This window comes from Protopterus annectens, chromosome 4.part0 (genome assembly GCF_019279795.1).
Source record: "Protopterus annectens isolate FY-2018-M chromosome 4.part0, PAN1.0, whole genome shotgun sequence".
Lineage (NCBI taxonomy): Eukaryota > Metazoa > Chordata > Ceratodontiformes > Protopteridae > Protopterus > Protopterus annectens.
This window is the reverse complement of record NC_056733.1, coordinates 620,627,075-620,655,027: the sequence shown is the minus strand read 5'-3', so window position 1 is coordinate 620,655,027 and position 27,953 is coordinate 620,627,075. Positions and strand designations below refer to the sequence as shown.

At 45.0% G+C, this 27,953-nt stretch overlaps 1 protein-coding gene across 1 annotated transcript in view; it reads right to left on the bottom strand.

The window, feature by feature from the left end:
- The window catches only part of SBNO1 (strawberry notch homolog 1), a gene marked incomplete in the record, with an annotated part of 3,303,179 nt that overhangs the window by 1,136,661 nt on the left and 2,138,565 nt on the right, over window positions 1-27,953 (bottom strand). The window contains 1 exon segment of the mRNA XM_044068578.1: window positions 3,352-3,483. Coding sequence (XP_043924513.1) covers window positions 3,352-3,483 — 132 coding nt within the window.

Here is a 27,953-nt window from a genome sequence, read left to right as displayed (position 1 = left end):
GAACATCTCTGAACCCTCTTTCCATTTGTGACAGTGGAACTTCTTGGATAGTTCCCTGGGATATCAACTCTTGGAGCACTTCTAAGAAAATAAGTTGTTCTTGAGGTGGTTGAGGAATTCCCATGAAAGTAGGAAGATCTTTTCAAGCCATAAAATATCCTTTGTGGATAACAGACTGAACCCATGAATTTTAAGTGATGTGTTCCCAGACTGTAAGGGAGAGAGTGGAATAGCTTGTTTGGAAAATATTGTTTTTGAGAAGGCTGAGAGAGGTTGAAGGAGCAGGTCTGAAAGGACACCCCCCTTTTACCTCTGGAAGGGGAAGTTCAAGGTTGTTTACTGATAAAAGCAGTCTTAACTGGGTAGTGCCTTTGAAATTTGGGAACTGAAGACACAAAGATATGTTTTAAATCCTGCAACTTTTTACCTTTCTCCTGCAGGGACTTGACCAAGATAGCAGCTGCAGTACAAAACTAGGCATTATTATCTAATGGTGCATCCATAAGCTCAGCCTTGAAGTCTTCAGAAGGAGGTTGGAGACTTAATCATGAGCATCTCCTTAATACAGAAGCAGTGGCAGCAGCCCTGGCAGATGCCTCAGCAGCATCATAACTGCATATAATGGAGTGCATACCACTTGGGAAGATGCCCCCAGAACACAGGAAAGCTGAGACTTAACACCCGAATTCGGAAAATCAGACAGAAGCTGAGAGGCCTGAGAAAGAAGGGCCAAAGCATACTTATTCATATGGGTTTGAGAGTTAATTGCCCTAAAGTAAGAGTAGTTGAGGTGTACAATTTTTCCCCAGCCTTTCCATAGTTTTACTCTCCTTGTTTAAAGGGAAAAGAGAAGTTGAATGGAAAAGTCTGGATTGGGTTATCAGTAGCTACAGAAACAATCACTGGGTCTGCAGCAGGGCATTTATAAAGGAACATGCAGCGCTCTGAAACTTTATAAAACCTATCTGGCCATTTGACAGCAGGAGGATGAGAGTCTGGACTCTTCGATGCAGAAGTGAAAGCATCCAGAAAGGCTGGCATAACTGGTGGCACAGCAGAGGGACAGGGTGAATCCATTTGGAGTAAATCATACCATATCCTCTTGCACATCAGTAACATGTGAGCAGTCCACTTGAAAAACTCCCTCATATGAGCAACAGTTTCCCCAAAGGTGATGCCCTCACCAGGAGACTCCGTTCCATTGGACTCCTCCTCAGGTGATGCATACTCCAGAGGGGAAGAAATTTGGGCTGAGTACGCCAAAGTGTCATCCTCTAAAGAATCCTCATCAGTTAAACTTGCTCCCTAAACAGTTTCTAAGGGGAAAAAGAAGGCGGCGGGCTAGAAGGGAAATACACCAGTGGGAGGCTTTAAAGTTGTGAAGGCATTAAATAATCTTTGTGTGAAGGCCTGCCAGTTAGGCAGACGTTCCTGAGAAGCTGGAAGAGGTTTGCTCTTTTTTTTTTTTTTTTTTTTATAAGGGGCACTGCAGCTTTATGGAAGGTGAAGGGACCCGACGTAGGCTTGCATTCTGTACCAGCTGTCGGCAGTCCCTCCTGAACCAAGGTCTGAGAAATACCTCGAGGGCCTTCCAATATTATGAGCCTAGGTTCTTCCTGCTCGTCCAAAATGGACGTCTGCAGCACCTCAGACGACGTGCCAGTGGCTGACTTCTTGATGGTTTGGTTTCCACTCCAGTTCCCAATGAGTAAACTCTGCCAAATTCCAAATGGGCCACCGGGCCTTCACTGGCCTCAAGAGGCATGTCCAGAATAGGAGGTGCAGGCAAAGCTTCAGGCCTGAGCTTCTTAGCCTTCTTTGCAGGCTTAGCAGAAGGGCCTGACGTATACTCCATAAAACGGCACACTAACCTCAAGTCTTTGACTCTCTAGGAAAATAGCTGGAGTGTGAAGCTGGCTACGGAGAGTTTTGGGAACAAATGCCCAACATAGAGAGAAAGACTTATGGATGCAATTAGGGCCTAAACAAAACAGACACTGGTCGTGGGAATCTATGTGGAATTTGTCTTCCACAAAAGCACTTACCTTTCCTGGATAACATGTAACCTCAGAAAAAAAAACAGTAAGAAAAGTAAAAAAGAAAAAAACTCCAATGGGGCACTTATCTGAACATGCTTGTACAGCAACCAACAACTCAGGCGAACAGACTGACAGTCGAAAATGGCGTATGGAGTGATGGCAGAGAAGTTCTGAGGATGGTACATGCAAATGTCACTTTTATGGCAGATGCCTACCTTCTGCCTATGTGTGATGTCCTCATGAACCTAGCAGTGGTAAAAGGCTTTTGTATACTGGCCGAATGTCGGTATCGTTTATGGCAGGGAATGCCGCATGTAATGAATACTGCAACATAGGAATAGGAGGACATCTATAAAGTGGGAACAACAAAAAAGATGGATTTAAGGATTGCCTGAGGCGCTGCAGTGGCATGACACCTGGCTGTAAGATGAGTGGCTTGGAGAGGATTAAGAAGGGTGTAAAGCACACAGTCTTAGGGTAGTGTAGGTGCACGACTGTCTCGTGCTAGAAGGTTTTGAGGGTGGGGATTAGACAGCACCATGGAGACTGTCATTACGTAATTAAAATAAGGGTGTCTGACCTAGAATCAAGGCACGTCTGACAAACTAATGAGCAATATGGGGTTTTGCCCTTAAAGATACAGACTATGGTATCTTGAGAATTTCCCATTTCTCTGTGATACAAGGATCACTGTGTGTATTGGGTGGGGTGCAGGGAGGCTTGCCCCCACCCTGCAAAAAAGACTTGGCATTTGTACTTGCAACATTCATTTACTTGTGTCAATACCTTTTGTGATTGTAATTACTAGCTTAGACTACAAAAAAGCTTTCTCTTTAATCATGAAGTCATAAATACAAAGGTGAAGGCTCATACGAAGAAAATGTTTGGTGGCCACAGTACCTGAAAGTGTATGGTAATCTTACTGCATGCAAAGGAAATTTGACATGTGCATATCAAACTTGCACCCCAGAACAATGACATGAAAGAGAAACATACAAGTTATCTGAAATTATGATAGAAATGTATGGTTTACAACTGATTAGAATATCAAAATATGCCTTGAAAAAATGTGTTAAATAAGCACTTCAATATACAAGATAATACTGTTATGATTAACACAGCAAAGGAAGTCAGAGGACTGGACCGAACTGATACGTGTGCAAGACTAAATACTTATGTTTGAGTTTGGTTTAGAAACAGCAATAAAGTTTGCTTCCCTCGGAACATGGGCACCTACCCAGCAGAGCTAACTTAGCAAACATATAAGCAGATAAAGAGTGAAATAAAACAGAAAGGTCCATAACACTTGTACCTTCTCTCCATCCATAAACCTTTGCTTTTCTGTAATGTTAAGAATTTCAACAGGAACATCAAGTTCTGATCTGGATTCATAAGATATGCTTCCATCATCATTGCTTACGACTCTTCCTTTTCGACCAGTCATCTGTAAGACAGTAGCATAGTTACAACAAATGCCGCCCACTAAATGTTATACATACGTAAAGATTATATTCAAATATTTTTACTATCATAAAGTAATACCTACATACTGTATCTTTATCCTTGCTATAACTTTTTGATAAGACAGAAATTTAGTTTTCTGTTTATAATTACAATTATAATTTATAAAAACACACACTGCCTATAAATTTCCTGGCTCAATGAGCCAAGTACAAACAAGGCAAAATTACATTTTTGGGCAGACTTTAATTACTTAACCAGTTTACTACTGCAATCACTTAATGTCACACTCTTAGTTAAATTAAACTAAATGCAATTTGCATCACCCCCCCCCCCCCAAAAAAAAAAAAGTACAGACACACTGGAGCTTGTACCTATTTAATACAACTACTGCAAGTATCAGTGAGCCCCCCAAAAAAGATTTGCAAATATCCTTGTCAGTGGAATGCAGTGAAAGGCATTTGCAGTGGAGTTGTACATTCATGGGAATTTTAATATGAACTGTAAGAGAAAAGTACAGTTGTGTACACTTAGAATAAATGTAGATGCTCAAGTGTATTCACTGTTGCAGTCATTACATTTGGGTTATCTGCTTGCAGTACGTAGCCCTCAGACGGCCTGATTATCAAAGTCTTGGGTCCTGCATCGGTTGCTGTCTCATCTTCCATGACGTCAGGTAGTCAGGGGTATAAAGCATGCAGCCGACGCCATTACATCAGTTTTTCTTGCCCCAGATGTCAGGTGCCCCCATAATGGGAAGCAATTATACATACAAGGTTACACCTCCAACAAAAAAGCAAATACACCAAAAAGCTTTAAGCATAGTAAACAAGAACAGAGGTAAAGCCAACAGAAGTCAGGGGGCTACAGGGAGGGTAACTAGGACTGCAACAGTGAATACACGAACATCTACATTTATGGTAACTGTACACAACTGTACTATGTTCTTCGTGTTTCATTGCTGCATTCATCACATTTGGGTAAATTCCCAAAGCTAAGGATGGAAGAAGGAAATTAGATAGCATTAGGACCAGCTATAAGGCCCTTCAAGACTGCAGTGGCAAAGTCAGCTCTGGCTTTAGAGAAAATTGTCAAATGGTAATGCTTGGTGAAGGTATGTACAGATCTCCAGGTAGCAGCTTCTAGGATGTCCCTGGTAGGGACACCTCTGAGAAAGGCTGTAGAGGTAGATGCAGCCTTGGTTGAATGTGGTCTTATCCCCTGTGGGGTAGGTTTTCCATGGTGCTTATAGCAGAAATGAATGCAATGGCCTATCCATTTAGAAATGGTTTGCTTTGAAATGGCCTTCCCCTCTGCCCCTGCTGCAAATGCAACCAGCAGCTGTTCAGATTTCCTGAGAGGTTTAGTCCTGTCCAAGTAAAATCTAAGTTGTCTGTGCCCATCTGAGGAGTGCAGAATTCGTTCCCCTTTGTTCTGTGGATTAGAAAAGAAGGCTGGCAAATGAATGGAGTGATTAAGGGCCACACTGGATACCACCTTGGCCACGAAGTAGGGATTGGTCCTGAAGGACACCCTGTCCGCATGAAAGATCATAAAAGGCTCCACTGCCATGAGGGCTTGTAATTCAGACACCCTTCTTGCTGAAGTGATGGCTAAAAGGAAGGCTGTTTTCCACGAAAGGAATTTCAACTCTGCATTTGCAGCTGGCTCAAAAGGAGGTACAGTGAGTTTTTCCAGTACAAAGTTAAGATCCCAGGCTGGAGTAGGAGCTCCTCTGGGTGGTCTTAAGTTTTTGGCCCCTCTGAGGAATTGTTTCAGCTGTGGATGAAAGAAGAGGGGTGGTTCTGTGTTGTAATGAGCTGAAATGGCTGAGGCATGAATTCTGATGGAGGAAAAGGAAAGGACTTGTGCAGCATCTCAGTTAAGTATTGAAGAATCTGAGGTAAATTGGGCGCAGCTGTGCCCATCCCCTGAGCTTGGTTCCAGGAACAGAATCTTTTCCATTTTTCAGCATTGGATTTTCTAGGACAAGGCCTCCTTGCCTCCAAACACTTGCTTACTGAGGTATGGTAACGGAGAGATCAGGTAATTAGCCAGGCTGCCAGGTTTAGGGTTTGAAGCTGTGGGTGCAGAATCCGGCCCTCCTGCTGGAAAAGCAGGGCAGGGGTCTGAGGCAAGTGCCATGCTGCCAGCAGTGACACACTGCACAAAAGGGGGTACACCAGTGTTGGCATGGCCAGTCTGGTGAAATCAGTATCGTTCGGTTTGACATTTAGTAATACCTTGGAAAGGAGAGGCAGAGGGGAAAAGGCATAAACTGATTAGGTTTTTCCAGGTGAAGGACAGAGCATCCACTTTCTAAGCTTGTTTGTGGGGAGGCCTAGTGCAGAATTTGTCCAATTGGTAGTTCTGGAAGGAGGCAAACAGGTCTATCGCTGGGCTCACCCATTTGTTTCTCAACATGTTGAACATCTTTGGTTGCAGTTTCCACTTGTGTGGGTCCATCAGATTTCTGCTTAGTTCGTCTACCAGTGTATTCAGCTTTCCTGGCAGGAATTGAGCCTGTAGGTGCACTTGGTAGCTCAAGGCTGTGCTCCACAGAGCCATGGCTAGTCTGCAGAGAGGGTATGAGTGGGTTCCCCCTGCTTGTTTATGTACCACATAACAGTGGTGTTGTCTGTCTTCACCATTAATTGTCATGGAAGAATGTGGTCCTAGAAGGCTGTCAGAGCATTCTATATAGCTAACATTTCTTTTTGATGGATATACAGGTGGATTTGACTTGGGTTCCATTTGCCCTGAATGCACTTCCCTGCCAAGTGAGCCCTCATGCAAAGTCTGATGCATCTGTTAGGATTTGGGAGGCAGGGGGTAGAGTGAATGGCAGTCCCTTGTTTTGGTGGCAGACCTCTGCCCACCAAAGGAACTCTATTTGTAGACAAGGTATGATAGGAATCATTGCTTCTAGATCCTGAGAATGTTGACACCATAGGCTTTGTAGATACCATTGTAGTTTCCTCATATGTAGTCTTGCATATGGAATTAGGAAAATGCAGGAGGCCATAAACCCCAGGGCTTGCAGTATTTTCCTTGCAGATAGCTGGGTCTTTGTGGCCAGTAGTTTGAAGTAGGCTGTCAAATGAACTTGTTTCTGTAGCGTGAGGAAAGCCAACTGGGAAGTTGTGTTCAAGCTTACTCCCAGGAATACAATTTGTTGGCAGGGTACAAGATGTGATTTTTTTCATTTATGGTGTACGCCAGAGAAGTTAGCAATTTCTGTACAAACGCCAGATGATTCAATAGTATGTCTTGGCTTTCTGCCTGAATTAGACAATCGTCCAGGTATGGGTATATCTGAATATTTCTTTGCCTGCAAAATGCAATGACTGGAGCTAGGCACTTTGTGAATACCCTGGGCACAGTAGATAAGCCAAAGGGCAGTGCAGAGAAAGTACAGTTGTGTACACTTACCATAAATGTAGATGTTTGAGTGTATTCCCTGTTGCAATCATTACATTTGGGTTATCTGCTTGCAGGTAGCCCTCAGTCAGCCTGATTAACAAAGTCCTGGATCCTGCATCAGTTGCTGTCCCCTCTTCCATGATGTCAAGTCGTCAGGGGTATAAAACATGCAGCCAACGCCATTACATCAGTTTTTCTTGCCCCAGATGTCAGGTGCCCCCCTAATGGGAAGCAATTAAACATAAAAGCACAAAGATATACCTCCAACAAAAAAGCAAATACACCAAAAAGGCTTTTAAGCATAGTAAAGGAAAGTAGAGGTATAGCCAAAAGAAGTTAGGGGGCTGGAGGGAGGGTAACCAGGAATGTAACAGTGAATACAATCAAACATCTACATTTATGGTAAGTGCACACAACTGTACTATGTTTTTCGTGTTTCATTGTTGCAGTAATCACATTTGGGTAGATTCCAAAAAGCTATGGGTGGGAGGAGGAATTTAGCATTAGGGCCAGCTATAAGGCCCTGCAAGACTGCAGTGGCAAAGACAGCTCTGGACTTAGAGAAAATTGTTAAATGATAATGCTTGGTGAAAGTATGTACAGAACTCCAGGTAACAGCTTCTAGGATGTCCGTGGTAGGGACGCCTCTGAGAAAGGCTGCAAAGGTAAGGTTGCCACCCATCCCATTGTCAGCGGGACACTCAAGGGTTGAGCTGCCTCATCCCGTTGCCCTCTGTGGAAAGTAGTGGGACTTGAAAAGTCCCGCTTTTCAATCGCACTGAACTTCCATGGAAAAGCTGCAATTACTTCCGGCTTTTCCACGGCAATTCAGTTGCGTCACCAACCCGGACCTGCAGGCAAAGCTGCTGCCTGTTAGGTCTGGGTGCTGTAATTCATGTAGCAATTGGTTGCAATTCACGAAAGGGGTGGGGATTGGGCAGGAAGAGCCCTGCAAAGATCGCGGCTGTAGGAGCGCTTTGTTTTAAGCGCTTTGACAGCAGCTTAAAAAAAAAAAAAAAAAAAAAAAAAAAAAAAACTAGATTTTTTTTTTCTAACAAGCCAGTCAACCATCCATCCATACAGCCCATCCATTCATTGATTCATCCAGCTAGCCAGCCATCCATTCATTCATTCATTCATTCATCCAGCCATCCATTCATTCATTCATTCATTCATCCAGCCAGCCATCCATTCATTCATCCAGCCAGCCATCCATTCATTCATTCAACCAGCCAGCCATCCATCCATTCATTCATTCAACCAGCCAGCCAGCCATCCATTCAACCAGCCAGCCAGCCATCCATTCAACCAGCCAGCCAGCCATCCATTCAACCAGCCAGCCAGCCATCCATTCAACCAGCCAGCCAGCCATCCATTCAACCAGCCAGCCAGCCATCCATGCAGCCAACCAGCCATCCATGCAGCCAACCAGCCATCCATGCAGCCAACCAGCCATCCATGCAGCCAACCAGTCAGCCACCCATCCATTCAGCCAGCCATTCTTCCAACCAGCCAGGTAGTCGTCCATTCATGCAGCCAGCCAGTCAGCCATGCATCCCTTCATGCAGCTAGCCAGCCACTCTTCCAGCCAGCCAGCCATCCCTTCATGCAGCCAGCCAACCATTCATGCAGCCAGCCATCCATTCAGCCATCCAGCCATCTTGTCCATTCATCCAGCCAGCCATCCATCCAGTCATTCATCCATCCAGCTGCTACTCCCACCACAACCAGCTAGCCACTCCAGCAACTGGCCAGCCAGTCAGCTAGCGACTCCAGCAGCCGGCCAGTCAGCTAGCCACTCCAGCAGCCGGCCAGCTAGCCACTCCAGCAGCCGACCAGCTAGCCACTTCAGCAGCCGGCCAGCTAGCCACTTCAGCAGCCGGCCAGCTAGCCACTTCAGCAGCCAGCCAACCAGCAACTCCAGCAGCCATCCGTCGTACCCATAACAGCATCTCCTTCACCGCTCCTGTGGTGATGTCATGGTAGAGGGTGTGGTCAATGTCATTGGCCACACCCCCATGTCCCACTTTGGCCTGCTGAAAAGGTGGCAACCCTATGCAGAGGTAGATGCAGCCCTGGTGGAGTGAGGTCTGATCCCCTGGGGGATAGGTTTTCCATGGTGCTTATAGCAGAAATGAATGCAATGGCTTATCCATTTAGAAATGGTTTGCTTTGAAATAGCCTTCCCCTCTGCCCCTGCAGCAAATGCCACCAGCAGTTGTTCAGATTTCCTTTGAGGTTTAGTCCTGTCCAAGTAGAATCTAAGTTGTCTGTGCACATCTAAAGAATGCAGTATTCCGTGGATTGGGAAAGAAGGTTGGCAAATGAATGGACTGAGTATGAGCCACATTGGAGACAACCTTGGCCATGAAGGACGGATTGGTCCTGAGGGACACCCTGTCCGTATGAAAGATGATGAAAGGCTCCACTGCCATAAGGGCCTGTAATTCACATACCCTTCCAGCTGAAGTGATTGCTAAAAGGAAAGCTGTTTTCCAAGAAAGAAATTTTAAGTCTGCAGTAGCAGCTGACTCGAAAGGAGGTAGCGTGAGTTTCTCCAAAACAAAGTTAAGAACCCAAATTGGAGCTCTCCTGGGTGGTCTCAAATTTTTGGCCCCTCTGAGGAACTGCTTGAGCAGCGGATGAGAGAAGAGGGGAGGTTCTGTGTTATAATGAGCTGAATTGGCTGTGGCGTGGATTTTAATGGAGGAAAAAGACAGGCCCTTGTGAAGCATCTTAGTTAAGTATCGTAAAATCTGAGGTAAATTGGGCACTGCTGTACTCACCCCTTGAGATTGGTTCCAGGCACAGAATCTTTTCCATTTTTCAGCATAAGATTTTCTAGTACTGGGCCTCCTTTCCTCTAAAATGATATCCATCACAGGTTTGCTGAGGGACGGTAAAGGAGAGATAAAGTAATTAGCCAGGCTGCAAGGTTCAGTGTTGGAAGCTGAGGGTGCAGAATCTGGTTCTCCTGCTGAGATAGCAGGGAAGGAGCCCAAGGCAGGTGCCATGGAGATAACTGTGACACACTGCGCAGGAGGGGTTACCAGTGTTGGCACGGCCAGTCTGGAGCAATCAAAATCATCCTTGGTTTGTCCTGTTTGATTTTTAGTAGTACTTTGGAGAGCCGAGGCAGAGGGGGGGAGGAATAGACTGATAGTTTTTTTCCAGCTGAAGGACAGAGCATCCACTTTCCAGGCTTGTTTGTGGGGAGTCCTTGTGCAAAAATTGTCCAATTGGTAGTTCTGGGGAGAGGCAAACAAGTCTATATCTGGGCTCCCCCATTTTCTTGTCAACATGTTGAAAATTCTTGGTTGCAGTTTCCACTCGTGTGGGTCCATGAAGTTTCTGCTTAGTCAGTCTGCCAGTGTATTTAATTTTCCTGGCAGGAATTGAGCTTGTAGGTGCACTTGGTAGCTCAAGGCTGTTCTCCACAATGCCATGGCTAGTCTGCAGAGGGGGTAAGAATGTGTAACCTCATGCTTGTTTATGTACCGCATAACAGTGGTGGTGTCCGTCTTTACCATTAGTTGTTCTGGAAGAATGTGGTCCTTGAAGCCTGTCAGAGCATTCTGTACAGCTAACATTTCTTTTTGATTGATATGCAGGTGCATTTGACTTTGGTTCCATTTGTCCTGAATGCACTTCCATGTCAGGTGAGCCCCCCATACATAGTCTGATGCGTCTGCAGTTAGGGTTTGGGCGGCAGAGGGTAGTGTGAATGGCAGTCCCTTGTTTTGGTGGCAGGCTTCTGCCCAACACAGAAACTCCAGGTGTAGGCAAGGAATGATATAAATCATTGTTTCCAGGCTGTGACAATGTTGACTCCATATACTTTTTAAGTACCACTGAAGTTTCCTCATATGCAGTCTTGCATATGGAATTAGAAGAATGGAGGAGGCCATGAACCCCAAGGCTTGCAGTATTTGTCTTGCAGATAGCAGGGGTTTTGTGGCCACTTGTTTGAAGTTACCAAATGAATTTGCTTTTCTGGCGTTGTATTCAAGTTTGCACCCAGGAATGTAATCTGTTGACAGGGTACCAGTTGTGATTTCTTTTCGTTTATGGTGTACACCCTAGACAAGTTAGAACCCTTTTTACAAATGCCAGATGATTTCTAAGTACGCCTGGTTTTCTGCCTGAATTAGACAATCGTCCAGGTATGGGTATATTTGAATATTTCTTTTCCTGCAAAATGCAATTACTGGAGCCAGGCACTTTGTGAATACCCTGGGCACAGTAGACAAGCCAAAGGGCAGTGCAGAGAACTCATAATGCAAGTAGCCTGCTTTGAAGCGTAGGTATCTTCTGCAAGATTCCCTGATTGGGATATGCAGGTAAGCTTCTTTTAAATCTAGAGTCGCCAACCAGGCATCTTTGCCTAGCATAGGAAGTAACTGGTGAAGAGCCAGCATCTTGAATTTTGGAATGTCCAGAAAGGTGTTTAGAGTAGACAGGTCCAGAATTGGACGCCATGAATTGTCTTTTCTGGGTACCAGGAATAGCCTGGAATAGACACCTTGTCCCTTTTCCTCTTCTGGTACTGGTTAAATAGTTCCCATGGTTAAGAGGGAAAGTACTTGCTTCTGAGCCTCTGCCCACTGATTTGGGGGCAGGTCTGGCCGCCAGTTTGGTGTTGGCAACGTGTGGAAATGAAATCTGTATCCCTGGGACACTATTTAAAACCCATTTGTCCTGGGTTACGAGTTTCTAGTTTTTTGCATGAAGAGCAATCTTTCCCCCCAAAGGAGCGGCTACAAGGCAAGTACCTGGTAATTTTAAAGGAAAGCCAGATTTGGAAGTGGAGGCCCCCCATTGCTTAGTTCTGAGAGTCCCTTGGGACTGAAACCTGGTGCTTTTGGTGTGTCTGGGTTTGGCTTGAGTGGATCTGGAAGGAGCCGGAAAGGACCTATTCTTAGTAGGCCAGTGCCTACTAAATCTTGGAGGTTGCACCTGTAAGAAATATTTTACAGTTTGCATAGATTTAGATTTATCTTCCATCTTTTACAGAATTTCTTCAGCCTTATTGCCAAACAGGCGGTCCTGATTTAAAGGAGCATCCAACAATTTTGCTTTAACATGATCAGGCAGAGATTGCTCCTTAAGCCAAGCATGCCTTCTAAACACAGACCCAGTAACAGCAGCCCTGCAAGAGGCCTCTAAAGAATCAAAAGCACATTGCAAAGTATGTTTTCCAACTTGTTCAGCAGAACGCAATAAATCCTGTAAATCTATTTTCCACACAGTCACAAATCAACATCATTTTCTGTTTAAACAGTCCCATAATATGCTGTTGATATTTTAGCATATGAAATTGGCAGTTTAAAGCCCTGACTGCCAAGATTGCAGAAGTATAAACCTTTTTACCTCATCTATCCAGCACCCTGGAGTCTCTACCAGAAGGGGTAGGACTTTTAGCAGTAGAGGCCTTAATGCCCTTGGGCCCCTGAGAAATGGTTTCTGGATCCGCAACAGGATTTTTGAAAAGGAACTTGTGGGACTCAGAAACCCTGTAGTATCTGTCAGGTTTACTAGGAGCTGGAGGCAGGGAATCAGGGGCCATACTGGATTCCGAAAACACATCAACAATGTCTAGTACAGGAGGTAAAGCCAAAGGCCTATGCGGAGGTAGGAGGAAATCCCTAAGCCTCTTTTTAGATTCAGAAAATTCTTGACTTTCCCAGTGGAAATGCTCCCTTAAGGTATATAAAGTTTCCCCAAAAGAAAAGTCCTCGGGGGGAAGCAGAGGGAATGGAATCCTATGCATCAGAATACTCATAAGTAGGTATGGACAAATCCAGGTCATTGGAAGAATTAGAAGAAACAGAGTCCTGATCAGAAGATTCGTAGTCAAGCTCAGTCTTAGGCCTCTAAGAAGGGGGGGGGGGGGGTTGACTACCTCTGATTAGAGTAATAAGATCTTCAGCCATTTTGATCATTTGTTTTTTAGGCATAGGAGCCTGAACATGTGACCTGGGCGTCGGTTTTATAGACGCACATCGAGATTTAGGCCTTAGTATAGAAGATGGAGTAGGTTTAATATGCAAGTCTGTAGGCCTGAATACACCCTCAGAAGCCGGTGCCTGCACAGTGGCTCCAGACCCATCCAAGGTAGAGTTATCCGCGGGTTCCACAGGTGAAGCATCTCGCGGCATAACGGACTTCGAATGGGTCTCGGTAGAGGCCTGCGAGTCATAAGTAGCGGGTTATCAGGGGCTGCGAAAGCGCCTCACTGAGTACCGGCGAACTGACGACTGGCTTAGGAGAAGGGTTGTTGGCAGTTTTGGACCTCGATGGCTTTTTTTTCTTTGCATTTTTTCAGAATTCCTGTAGTCGGATGGCTAACAGATGTCATTTCTGGATAATTAAACTGAGAACTGAAATATTTAGAGGCAAAAATGTACCGACGATGGATAGTGCACTGATTAAATAAAGCACCATATCGACAGCAAGGTACGTCGTGGTCAGGGCCTAGGCATGGAATACAGTACAAATGGAAATCTTTATGAGGTATTTGCTTTCCACAAGTAATGCAATTATTAACTTTTACTGACATCGGTAAGGAGCAAGAAAACGTTTCCCCAACGGGGTACTTAACTTTAAGTTGAAGACTTCGGTTCTGAAATTCGAAAACGAAAATTTCAGTAGTTGGCCGACCGGCACTTGCGAAATGCTTCTGCTTCGGGCACCGCATGGCAAGAAAGACTGATGTAATGGTGTCGGCTGCATGTTTTACACCCCTGACAAACAGACGTCATGGAAGAAGCGATAGCAACCGACGCAGGACTCAAGACTTTGTTAATCAGGCCGACTGAGGGCAACCTTCCAGCAGATTACCCAAATGTAATGACTGCAATAGTGAAACACGAAGAACATCAATAGTTAAATTTGTACTGAAGCTACACTTACAATTATTATTTGAAAAATCAGGACACACAAAATTATGTACAAAAAGTGTAAAAGCAGGACATATTTACCAAGACAAGGCACTTACAAAGATTAAAATTATGAAAAATCAGGACACACAAAATTATGTATAAAAAGTGTAAATGCAGGACATATTTACAAAGACAAGCAATTTGTCATAAATCATACAGTAACATAATACCAATGGCTATTTGCATCTAGTGTATGACAACTAGGAGGACTGTGCATTTATAGCATACATAAAGAATTTGTTGGAATTTAGCAAGGAGAAATGTGAAATAAAAACAACTTCAAGGTCCAATCTGGATTATGTGCAAGAGAATTCTTGAGGGGAAGAGTGTGTTTTTGTCTATGAGAGAGGTAGAGGTTTTGAGGGATTATGTTGGAGCGTGACATGGGTATATCCATTTAGAGGACAGGTGAGAGAAAAGCTGAGATTTGAAATTTGTATGGTTAGGTAGGTTGCATAGGTGAGAGGGGAGAGAGTTCCACAGTTTAGCCAAGTAGGAGGACATTCACAGTTGGCCTGGTGGTCGTGAATGTTTGTGGACTTGGAGGAGATTTTGGTGTAGGGATCTGAGTTAGCGGTTGTGTTTGTAGGTTTTTAAGGTATTGGCGAGGGTTGGGCAGTCAGTAGGTTTAAAGATGAGCTTTTGGCCAATGATGAGTTGAAGGTAGCTGAAATAGTTAGGTAGTGCTAGCCTACTTAGGGAGTGGAGGGAGTGGCAGTGGTGGGATGAATTATTTGAATTTGTTGCAGACTTGCAGATTTTGTGGTAGCAGTTTTCAAATTTGGATCTAAGGCTGAGCTGGAGAACAGAGGGGCACCATACATGAGGGAGGGGAGCAGGAAAGAGGATGCAAGGGCTTGACGGGAAGAGGGGGTGAAGGGGTGGTGTCTGTAGAGGAGAAAATTTCTGGTGGGTTTTCTTTATTGTGGTAAGGATGTGGGTATCAAATTTTAGTTATTCATCAATGATGACACCGAGAAGCTTGGTGTAGGGAACAATTTCAAGGGCGGTGCTGTTCTGGCTCTGTATGGTGAAGGAGGCTTTGTCTATAAAGGAGCTTTTGGTAGGAGAAAAAATCATTAGTTTAATTTGCATTTAGAGCTAAATGGTTAGACCTCATCCAGGATTCAGTTGTGGTGAAAGCTAATTGAGTTTCTGCTATGAGATCAGAGGGGGAAAGGGCACAGCAGATGACAGTGGAGTCGTCGTCATATTGGATGACAGATGCTTCTGGGATGGTGGTGTGAAAGTTAACGAAAAGGTTACAGAGTAGAGGGTCCAGGAACAGAGCCTTGGGGTACTCCAGTGGGTGTGGGCAGGAAGGGGGAGGTGGACATTTTCCATTGCACAGCTTGTTGGCGGTTTGCCAGGTAGCTGGAAAACCAGCCAATGGTGGCGAGAAAGCGATGTAAGGTGGAGAGTTTTGTCAAGATTAGGGTGCGCAAGATGGTATCAAATGCTTTTGACAGATCTAGGAATAGGGAAGACACAAATTTACCTGAGTCACGTTCCTGGTTGATGGGTTTCTAGAAAGTATAGAAGGGCAGTAGTGGTACTGTGGCCTGGGCAGAAGCCGGGTTGGGTAGGGGATAGGAGGTTGTTTTGGGTTAGGTTCGTCATGAGTTGAGCTTGAATGGATTTTTCAAATATTTTTGAGATGGGGGAAAGGAAGGCAATAGGCCTGAAGTTGGTGGTGTCTCTGTTTTTACCTCCTTTGTGGAGGGGGATGATGTAAGCATGACGCCAGATAGAAGGGACATAAGATTGTCGGGTGCACTGCAACAGGGTTTGAGTTTAAGGAGAAATCTATTTATGGTGCTAGTGGGGATGGGAGTAAGACAAAAAGGTGTGGAGGGGGGGTAGGTGTTCATGCTCGAAGTTGGAGTGGGAAGGGCTGGGGACAGATGTTAAAGGTGGGAAGGAGAAGATAGATTGGCAATGCAGTCAGTAAAAAAAAAAAAAAAAAAAAAGAGTTGAACTGGGTGGCTACATCAAGGTCGGAAAGGTTGGGATTAGGGCAGGGGACTTCTTTATTTCCTGGGTGCAGAATAGAAAAGATAGAGTCCCAGATTTTTTTGAGATTGGTCAAGTGTAAGGACTGTAGCTTGGAGAAGTGTGCTCTGCGGTCTTTATGAGTTTTTTTGTGGAGTTATGAAGTTGTTTATATTCTAGGATGGAGTTCGGATTTTTTTGTTTTCTATATCGTTTCCATTTTATGTCTCTTAGATGCATGTCTAGCTTACTTTCTTTGGATAACCAAGTGCAGGGATTGATTTTGACTCGTTTGGTTCTCAGGGGAGCTTGCTGGTTGAGGAGGGTTAGGAATGTGTGGTTGAAATAGGATACGGTGTCATCTAAAGGGAGGGTTTTCAATGGAGACCAGTCAGTGTGCTTTAGGCATTCTGAGAAAGTTTGGGGGTTGAAGGACGATAGGTTGCAGGTTTGGATATAGACGTATTGTTTTTGTAGGGAAGCTGGGAGGCGGTTGGCAAAAGCAGGTAAGTGATAACTAAGAGGATCAGGTATGGTTCCGGCTTCTGTGATAAGATTTTGATGAGTTATAAGGATCCAGTCAATGATGGTGCCAGAGGTTTCATCTTTATTTAGGCTGGTTGGAGATTGAATTAGCTGGGACAAATTGTATAGGTTTACTGTATGGGATGGGGCACTGGAGCTAATATTGGACCAGTTGACATTGGTGTCCACAGTCAATGATGGTGCCAGAGGTTCCATCTTTGTTTAGCCTGGTTGGAGATTGAATTAGCTGGGACAAATTGTATAGGTTTACTGTATGGGATGGGGCACTGGAGCAAATATTGGACCAGTTGATATTGGTGTCCCTGAGAATGTAAGTTTCTTTTTTTTTATTAGAAGAAAACTAGGAGAGAATGTTTTCAAGACTGTTGATATAATCACCTGGGGGAATACAGAGGGCAACTATGCAGACTGACTTGTGGTTGTTTATTTTTAGGAAACCTATAATAATTTCAGCATTTGAGAAGGTTGGGATAGTATTTGTGTAGGGAGTAATGGTATGGCAGGAGGGATATATCATAGTTACCCCTCCTCCTTTTCTGTGGGTTCTGTCATTGCGAATCATTCAGTAACATGGTGGCAGTATTTCATTATCTTTAATGCAGGATTTGTGCCAGATTTCTGAAATGGCAGTTATGTCAGGGTGATTATGTGAGAGCCAAGCATGGAGGTTTGGGATTTTATTTCTAAGGTTTGTGCATTAAGAGTAATGAGGCAGATGGATTTTGGTTTTAAGGGTTGTCTGAAGGGTAAGTTGATAGTGGAGTTACAGATGGGTCCATGGTTTGGGTGGATATCACTGGCTAAAGCGAGGGAGATAAGGTGGAGGAGTAAGGTGAGGTAGTTTGTTGGGGATGGAAAGTAAGTGTGCTGTGACGGACAATATTTTTAGTAAGGCATCTCATGGCTGAGTGGAGAGGGGGTATGGAGGGAGAAGGTGTGGGTCTGAACAGGTGGAAAAGGTTGGAGTTGTAAAGTTCATGTGAGATGTGTGAGTAAGAGAGGGAATGAGGATGATGACATGCTGCAGTAGTGTGTGTATGTAAAATATGGTAAGAGTTAGGAATTTGTTTGAGATAGGTAAGATAGGATAGGGTGATTAAAAGGGTTAGTAAGTAAATGGGGGTGTTGTTATACCAAACATTGTGGGAGAAGGAATTAGAGTGTATGTAGAAAGTTATTTGTAGGTGGGCTAGGCTTTAAGAAGTTAGGAGGGCTGGTTGGTGAAAATAGGGGGGGGGGGGTTACCAGAAGTAGAAATGAAAAAGTAGTGGGGGTGGGTGGGAACTGGGGGCAGAATAGGGGAGTGGAGTGAGCGGACAGAGCCAAGAGAGGAATGAGAGACTAGAGAGGAAACAATCAGTACCTGGGACTGGAGCTGGAAAAGCTATACAGAAAGGAAATATTACAACACTCTGTAAAACTATTACTGTGTGTTAAGGCTAGGAAAATTAGTAAGACGTGATGTGGGTTGGAAAAATTGGTAGGGGGGAACAATTTTACTGGAAGATTAAGCAGTGGAGATTGGGAAATGAGCAAACAAAGTGAAACATAAGCTATGATGTTTGCTGCCACCTAATGGCAGAAAGAGTAATGAGGGACGTAGGTTAATTTAAATATCTTAATCTTAGTGTTATGTGTTATGGTTGAAAAAAATAATACAGGAGGGGTGAAAAAGGTAAGAGGGGGGGAGGTGGGCTGCGGCAGGCTGCTATCATGCACTGGAGGTTCTAACCAATGTAGGCTTTTTAGTATTATACAGTGATGGGTTCAGAAATGGGTATTTGCTGCAAATTTACCTACTTTATCACAGCATTATTCAAACTATGCTTTTTGTTATGCCTGAAGGGTTAGTAAGGATGGGAGTGGAATAAAGTAGTGAGGAGAGGAGGGTAAATAGTAACAAGTGTAATTTTTTGTTGTATTGCTGAGAAAGTTTTGATTGTATACACAGCATCCCCAATTTTTCTTGATCTATTTTTAACAATGTTTTTTTTTTCCTATGAGGGATTTGGGGGAATTTTCTTTAGGGGGTGTAAGAATGGATTGCAAGTTACAAAGCCAACAAGTTTCAGTGGCTGTTGAAGCTTCCTGAGTACTGGAGATGTGTCAGGATGTCTGATATCCAAAATATACACAGCATTCTCATTTAGTTTCTTCTCATCAGCTACTTATGTTTCCAAGGTACACAAATTAGATGTAGCATTTCTAAAGCAAAATGTTACTGGTGTAGATAGCTACTGCTGTAAAAAGAAGTCATGTACTCACCATAATGTTCCATCTGAGTAATTCTACTTCATTTTTCTGCAACCTGTGGGTATTCGGATCCATATTGGATCCGAGCCGGCAACTTTTTTTCTAGCATCTGCTCCAAGCTCCGAGCTCCTCCCCCTACCCATAATACACTACCACCTCCTACCTTCCCTCAGATAGAGTTTGCTGCAACTAAATACATTAGCAACTCATACCAATGAACCAAACCTGTATATGGACATGACAAGGTCCGGGGGACGGAGGGAGGGAAGGTTGCAGAAAAATGAAGTATAACTACTCAGATGGAACGTTATGGTGAGTACATAACTTCTTTATCTGAAGTAGTTAACTTCATTTTATCTGCAACCTGTGGGACAGAGTCCCCAGCTACTCCAATCCTGGGAGGCCCTTATGGAAGGATACTCCTGAGCACCGCAGAGCCAAAGGATGCTCTACCTCTAGAAATCAGGTCTAATTTATAATGGGAAATGAAGGTATGTTAATTGGCCCAGGTTGCTGCTGCAAAATGTCGTCCAAAGGAACCCTAAACCAAAAGGCAGCAGAAGTCGCCATGGACCTGGTAGAGTGAGCTTTAACAATACCAGGAAATGATGAACCTTTTGCTTTGTAGACATGCAAAGTGTGATCAATCTAGCCAAAAAAACCTTAGAAATAGCTTTTCCCAAAAAGGATTTGGAAAAGGAAACGAGCAACTGGTCAGACTTGTGGAATTATTTTGTTCTATGAAGATAGAAGCAAAGTTGTCTATGAACATCTAACAAATGAGGTTTGTATTCACCCTTGTTTTGGAAATTAGGAAAGAAAACAGGCAGATTAATGGACTGGTTTATGTTTGATTCAGATGCCACTTTAGGTAAAAAAAAGAAGGATTAGTACGGACAGAGACCCTATCCTTATGGGAGACCAAATAAGGAGGCACGGCAGACAGAGCTGGAAGCTCAGAAACCCTCCTAGCTGATGTAATGGCTACTAGGAAAGCTGTCTTACAGGATAAAAAATTTAAATCCACCGATGCTGCAGGTTCGAATGAGGGAGCCACCAATGCCTGTAGGACAAAGATAAGGACCCAAGGGGGCACTGAATCATTGACAGGAGGGTGCAAAAGAAAAGTGCCTTTAAGAAAAGCCTTACACAGCCTAGAAGAGGCTAAGGAGATGTTGTCTTCACCAACATGAAAATTAGAAATGGCTGCCAATTGTACTTTCACTGTGGAGGAGCTTGCTCCTTGCTGAAAAATACCAGACAAAAAATCCAACACCGCTGGAACAGGGGCTGTAAAGGGATCTAGATTTCTCTGAGGCCCAAATGGAAAAACGGTTCCATTTACTGTGATAAAGTTTCCTAGTGGAATCTTTAAGAGAAGCCACCAGTATGGATTTTACAGGGAATGAAAGACTGGGAGCCCTGGCAATCAATGTAACTTGAGCAACCAAACTGTAAGCTTGAGGCTGCCCAGGTCGGGCAGGCGAACAACCAAAGGATGGGAGATTAGATCTGGGCAGGGATCCAGAACTCATGGTGGAGCTAAGAGATGAGACCAAAGGAATGGGAACCAAACCTGGTGAGGCCAGAACGGGACAATGAAGATAACTTTGCACCGCAGTCGGCAAGTTTTCTGAAGAAACTTCGGAATGAGTGGCAATAGTGGGTAAGCATACAGAAGCCCAGGGGGCCAAGCATGGACCACAGCGTCTCTGGGGGCATCCCCTGGTGAGGGAATCAGAGTGAAGAACTCACTGCACTTCGCGTTGGAAGGAGATGCAAAGAGATCGCAGCACGGCTGATCCCATACAAGGAATATCTCCTCTGTTACTGACTGTCTCAGAGACCACTCGTACGGCATCAGAATAGCCCGACTCAATCTGTCCGCTAAAATGTTGGAGCGCCCCAGGATGTGCGTTGCTATCAGAAACTGACCGGTGGAAACCGCCCACTCCCACACTCTCATGGCCTTGCGACACAGGGGGTAGAATCTGGTTCCCCCTGCTTGGTGATATACCAGACAACCGACATGCTGTCTTACTGAACTGCAATCAATCCGAGAGGGAGGACAGTGTGAAAAGCTTCCAACGCTACAAGCACTGCCCTCATCTCTAGAACATTTATATGCAACTTGGTCTCTCTGTCTGGGAACATGTGCCTTAGACTGTCCTTCCCGAACAGTGCCCCCCCACCAGAGTTGGGAGATGTCCGTGGTCACTGTGGCTTGGACTGGAGATGACGTGAAGGGGAGTCTTTCTATAACCTCTGGTGAATTTAACCACCAAAGAAGGGATGTCCTGCAGACGTGACTGATCCTGATTGGAAATTCCAGGGGCAGGTCTAGCCAAAACCACTGAAAAGCCAGAGTTCATTGAAGAATCTGCATATGAAGGTGCACACAAGGGAGAATCAATACAGAGGCAGCCATGGAGCCCAGTGCCCGGAGAACCTCGCTCACCTTTGGAGACTTGAAGTTCGCTATTTGAGCTATGTGGCACCTGAGGTGTAAGATCCTGCCTTGAGTTAAAAAATACTTTCATCTACAAAGTGTCTAGCCATGCCCCGATGAAGTCTAAAACTTGTACTGGTTGCAACAAGGGATTTATGAACACTGACTGTAATCCCAAATAGATCTGCAAACCAAATAAAGTAGTCTCGGGCCAGACAAAGTAGATGCTTGTTGGGCACAGCAAAGAGCCAGGCGTCCAGGTAAGGAAATACCCGAATACCCGGAAGCCTCAGGTGAGCCACTACAACTGTCATTACCTTGGTGAACACCCTGGGGGCTGTGGTGAGACCAAAGGGTAGGGCTCTGAACTGAAAGCGACTGGCTCCCAGCCGGAAGCACAGAAACCTCCTGGAGCTTCTGTGGATCTTGATGTGGTAGTAAGCATCCTGGAGGTCTAAGAAGCACATCCAGTCGCACTCTCGGAGATAAGGTAGAACAGACTATAGGGTGACCATCCGGAACTTCTGTTTGGCGACAGACAGGTTCAAAGTTGACAGGTCTAGAATGGGCCTGAGGTCCCCCGTCTTTTTTGGCACTAAAAAGAACTTTGAGTAAACGCCTGATCCGGACTGGTCTGGGGGGACCTGTTTGATGGCTTGTTTGAGAAGCAGCTTTGAAACCTCTAGAGCTGCGGCCTCCATGTGAGCGGGTGGAACATCCAGGAGGTGTTTTGGAACATTTGGAGAGGCAACAAATGGGATAGTGTAACCTCTGGATATAATCTGTAACATTCAGCAATCTGTCGTTATGGACTCCCATGCCGCTGGGTGTAAGGACAATCTCCCCCTGACTGCCTCCAGAGTAGGACATCCTGGCCAACCCCTCAGGGCAGCTGAGCGGGTCTATCAGAAGAAGGTTCCCTAGACCCAAAATTCCTGGGACCCCCTCTACCTTTGGGTCGGCATCAATCCTGTCCCCCTCTGCCTCTGGGGGAATAGTTGCCTGTGAATTCCAGGAAAACTGTGATTTTTGGAACAATATCTTCTTTTGCCCTCTGATTCCTAGAGAAGGACTGTTGAGGATTAGAGAAGCAGATCCCTACGGCAGACAAAGTCTTCCAGTCTTTTCCGCTCTGGACAAGTGTGTCACGTATTGTCTTCCCGAAAAGGGAAGAACTGTCGTAGGGAGCATTAATAAACGACGCCTTGAAAGGGTCCACAAACTGACACAACTTGAGCCAGGCGTGACGCCTCATGGCTACGCCTGTCCCGGTCACCCTAGCTACTCCTTCCGTGGCATGGGAAAGGAGCCGCACAGATGTGTTCGATACTGACTTCAGAGTCGACATTTACACAGAGAACAGCTGTTTGCCTGTGGCGATAAGGACTCTGGGGGCGACTCAGCAAACTCCGAAACAAGGTCTCGCTGAAGCCGGATCACAAGTGCCAAACAGTTCAGCGCACGGATTGAAAAGGTCGCAGAGGAATAAACGCACTTCCCAAACCTATCCACCGACCTGGACTCCTTGTTTGGAGGGTGGACTGAGGAACTCTCCTGCACTAGTTCCTTCTTGGTGGCCTCTGCAACCAACATAGCATCAACTGAGGCTCCTTTTGACCAAGGTTGTCAGTAGGAGGAGATAAAATCTTGTTGGGGCGTTTGGGGATGGGCCCTATGGTGTCAAGCCCCTTCCATGCCCACATGGTGATAAGGTCCACCAAAGGGTCTGCTGGCGGAGACACCCAGGAAGTAGATGGGCCCGTGCCAAAGGCTTACAGGAACACTGACTCATCCACAGAAGGTTTTGGGGCTGACCAACCTCCCCTCTGGCGGAGGACCTCCATGATGTCGCCGAAGGAGTCGTCGGGAGGCAACTTGGGGGAACCTTCTCCTTCCTCTAAGTCAGTTTCCGTAGTGAGGGACTCAGGGGAGTCAAAGTGCCTCCTTTTGCACTTGCGCTTACAGTGGCTTTCTTCAGTGGGACTCTCTGAAGAGGACTCGTGAGCCGCAGGAGGTTCCTCAGAGGGAATAACCTGGGGCTCCTCTGGCACGGGCTGTCCTCGAGACAGGATGAAGGGAGTCATCGCCAAATCCAGAGGGGTCTGGGTGGAATCCGAGGGGATGGGCTGGGATCTCAATCCCTCAGAGAGAACCCTCTCCACCACTTCGAAGACCGAAGAAGAGCATACCTCCTTGGCACCCAGCAAGGAGGAAGCCCTCCCCGGATCCAAAGCAAGGGTAGCCTGAGGTCTGAGGAAACGGTTCGGATCCAAAAGAGGCAGAGCCGAAAAATCCATTCCCTCGGGTCCAACTCCCTGTCTGCGGCTCTTAGAGTCACTCAGCTCTGAACTAGTCGGATCTAAGGAGCTCAAGGTAACAGCCGGAGTCAAGTTTGGGGGAAACCGTAGGTGCCGAGCTACCAGCTCCAAAAAATCTCAGATCCAAGAACCCCAAAGCCGATGTATGGATCGGGGAAGGAGAGATGGGGTGGAAAAAAGGCATGGAGGTCCCCCCTCCGGAGGGACAGGGGCCTGGAAAGACTCCCATCTGTATTTGGGTCTGAATGAATCTCAGCATCATCCTGTCCATGTCCAAGTCTGATAAGCTCAGAGTTGATCGCGAAGAAGCCACCGACTCGAAACTGGCTGGTCTGCGCTGTAAGGGTGAGGAAGGCCTCGGATCCGAAGGCTCCAGCAGCTCCGGTGAAAAACGAGGAGACCAGAGCCGTGGAGAAACTGGCCTCATGGACTTAATAGGGGGACTAAGGAAGAGCTCCCTGTCTGGGGATCTCTTGTGAGGTCTATCCCTTCTCTTGTCCCCGTCCTCCTTGCGCCTTTCTCTGTCCTCGTTTTTGTCTACTACACTCACTGCAGCTTTTTCCTTGTCTGACCCAACACCAGAAAAAACGGGAGTTTGAGTTCCCTGTCTGGGTGGGAGGTTGGGTGGGACTAATGGGTACCGAGGCTGTGGCAGACTCCAGCATAGATGCAGGGAGAAGGCCTTTGGCTACCAATTTGGCCTTCCGATCCCTGTGGGCTCTAGGGTTGAACCCAGTGCAGATTGAGTCGACAAATGGGACACTCCCTAACAAATTGCACACAGAGTGTGACCATCAGCCGGTGAGAGCTTATGGCCACACACTGTGCATTTTTTAAACACTGATTTTGGCTAATCAGCCATGGTCCTGCACCAAACACCACTCCCTACAAAGATCACCACACACAAACACACGTAGGGGAAGGACAGGCCTAACAACTATTCTACAGAGTTTTATAACAAAAACTTTTTTTTTTTTTTTGAACTAAACAATGAACAAGCGTTATACTAGTGGGGGAGGAAGGGAAACACCTAAAACAGACACACTAAAGACAAAGAATTTTTAAACTTACTATCCCCTGAGCTCAGAGCAAAGGAGACCACAATGCTCACTATGGCATGGCAAACGAGATCTGGGGAAAGGTAGGAGATGGTAGTGTATTATGGGGAGGGGGAGGTGCTCGGAGCTTGGAGCAGATGCTAGAAAAAAAAGTTGCCGGCTCGGATCCGATATGGATCCATACACCCACAGGTTGCAGACAAAATGAAGTTAACTACTTCAGATATCGTCTTTATGTTTTATACAGGTTTGCATTACTTTAGACATCAAAAATACTTAGAAAACAATTCATACATGAAGGAATTACTAAATTAGTTGAAATTATATCCCTAGAAATTCTCTCTCACAAGTCTGTGGCCTTTTCATGGCCCCACACCTTATCTGAATATAAACACGGAAGTACAGAAAAAAAAACACTAAACAGAAAATGTTTTCCATTCTTATACAAACTGAACAACTCTACATGGTATGTTTTATTACATATTTCCTCTGGTATTTCTAATGTTAAATACATTACTTCTGTGGCTGTCAAACTCAACACCGCACCTGTACTAGATTAAGTTATTTACATTTGATACCCACGCAGGTGGACTGATGGCCAACATTAGGCAACAGTGAACTAGGTGGCCACCGAGGGTGATAACAGTCTACTCATATTTTATCTACGAAATGTGCCCTGTGTCTGCATTTATATACTTGCTTCACCTCTGAATTTTGTTTCCTGATCTTTGCTGAATTTTTTATTTCTGTTCCAAGGCATTTGTCACAGCACTTCAGCTTAAAGCCAATTGGTTTCACAGAGGGGGGGGGGGTCCTTTACACTCTCTGGGGCAACAGGGAGTTTGAAGTAAACTCACTCCAGGGTGGAACTACTGGTTAAACAGCCTTTGTGTTTATCTGATTGCCTCATGGCTTGCTTTGGAAGGGTCTTTTATCTAGATGGTATAAAAGAATTACCTTTCTGTGACTTTGTGCTTATCTTGCTAGAAGCTCCATTATGCCTGACTGAGATTGCTTCTTAAACATTCGCGAAATACAGAGCTGTTATAAGTATATATTTTTGCACTTGATCTGTTTCAGTGATTTATAACAGTACTGCACTGTTTATTTACGTGCTTGACTGAATTATTACTTATCTGTGTCTGCATTTCTTCATTTCCCTTAGTTTCTTAACCTTGAATTATGTTCTGTTCCTCCTGTCTCCCTTTCCACTTTAACAAACTTTATTCAGCTGGTTTACTGTATTTGCGTTTCCTCATCCTACTCCATTACTTCATTTTGCTTCTTCTGCTGGTTGTTCTCTAAAGTGTTCAATTGCAATCTTTTCTGTTGCATTTATTACTGCTTGTTTATAGCCCGTTTAAACTGCAAGTTTTTTCTAAGCCTCTTAGCTGTGGTTTAAGCACTTGGGCTTTAGGCCTACCACTTAGCTCTCCCTGGCCTTTCTCCCTCAGATTCTGACAAATAAGGATGGACAATTTCCAACCGTTTCTCTTGCCAATCTGGTTTATATGGGCATCCTGAGGCAGTGCAGCAACCGTCTCATGCACATGGATAACCATCTACTACTACCACCTAGGAACATATTTTTTGAGAGATGCATTTACTTAAGGAACCTACAGTTGATGCTCTCTCCCTCACAAGCCAGTGTATCTGGTACGAAGAAAGTTAACACAATCACTACAAATCAACCACCACCCACACAACACACACCCACATATGCTGAGGTTCTTAACAAAAACATAACTAAAAAAAGGAGACCTCCAAGGCTACAATACACAAACTCCACAACCCTCCACACCACATACCACTCATAGTCCACACACCTGTGCCCCACAGCCACTAAGGCTCAACCATAAACCCAACATATTAGTCATACAAGACCCCATTGTGAGACTCACACATGTGCCTCTCACCAGGCTGGATAAAGAGAAAGTCATGCTTAGTCGTTGTCAGGTGCCAGAATCCATCATATCACATAAGCACTCAAGTCTCTCAACAACAGGTACGGCTATGACTCATAGTCCATGTTGGAGTGAATGACTTGAAATGTACCTCCCTGCACTATATGAAGAGAGAGATATAACTCAGCTTGCTGAATGTGTGTCCCAGGCAGGTATGTCCTTAGCCTTAAGCAGCATTCTACAGTCACCCAGAATGATTCTTCAATACAAACAGAAAATGACCGACTAACAATTGGCTTAGTTTCTGGTGTTAATCCAAGGGAAGCCATTACCTGACAGCCTGGGAAGATATGATCGACAGACCACAGTGCTTTGACAGAGATGGCCTGCACCTGTCTCACTTGGGCTTCAGGCTTCTGGCAAAGGCTCTTGCCTCCGCCATAGTGCCTTTTTTTAGGAAAAGTGATGAGGTCAAAATACCAACAAAAAAATTTCAACAAAACGCAAATTAAAGGTCAATGCTGTTGAACTCTAGGAGTCTAAACATGAAACTGCACTCATTTGCAAGCATTCTTAACCCTAAACTATGCTGACATTTATGCACTCAGAAACCTGGTTCAAAGCTGCGGAGAGCACGCTAGCCCTACCTGGTTACCCTTCCTGTCATACATTCAGTCCCAAACTGTGGGCAGCAAAGCCAAAGGAGGTGGAGTTTCAATACATATATTAAAGACATACACACCTCCAGGCTGGTCAAACAGTATGACACACAGGAGACGCTCCAGGTGCAGTTAAACACTGACAATACCCCCTAATTCAAATCATAGCTAGCTGCAGGCCTCCAAATTTGACTCAAGATGCCCACTCCACCTATCTGGACCTCTTCGAATCTATCAAGATTCAACCCTTTACCCTGATCCTGGGTGACTTTTAACTACTCAAACATAGATTGGAAGAGCTACTCATGCCAGAAAACAAATGCCCAGAGATTCCTCGATTTTGTCGATACAAATGCCTTGGAATAGCTAATCAATACCACCACAAGAGGTGATAATATCCCAGACTTGGTATTAAACAACATGAGTAACCACCGCAGCATCCGAAGAGCATCATCCTCCCTGGTAAAATCTGACCATAAAGCAGTCACATTCGCAGTCACCATCTCTCCAGACCTCCCTCTAGCTAGGGACAAACAAAACAACTTCTCCAAAGCTGATTACAACCTCCTGAGGGATGGTATAAACAGCTTCACAGCCCCCTCCCCCTCTGAAGGAAATGGTACCAATGTCCAAATCTCCACCAAAGTATTATACGAGCATTTATATAAATGCACGGAATCAGTAATACCAGACAGGACAAAATCATCCTCCGCAAGGAAGAGTAAACCTGTCTGGTGGAAATCTGCAATAAATAAACTCAATAACAAACAGAAAAATTGCTGTCCAGGACCAAGAAGGAGCAGGTGCCCAATTGGAAGCAATCTCCTTAGCCTGAACAAGCAAATAAGAGCACTAGTGAAATCCTCCAAAGCAATCTTTGTCTCTAGTAGATGTGGCCAATTTGGACTCA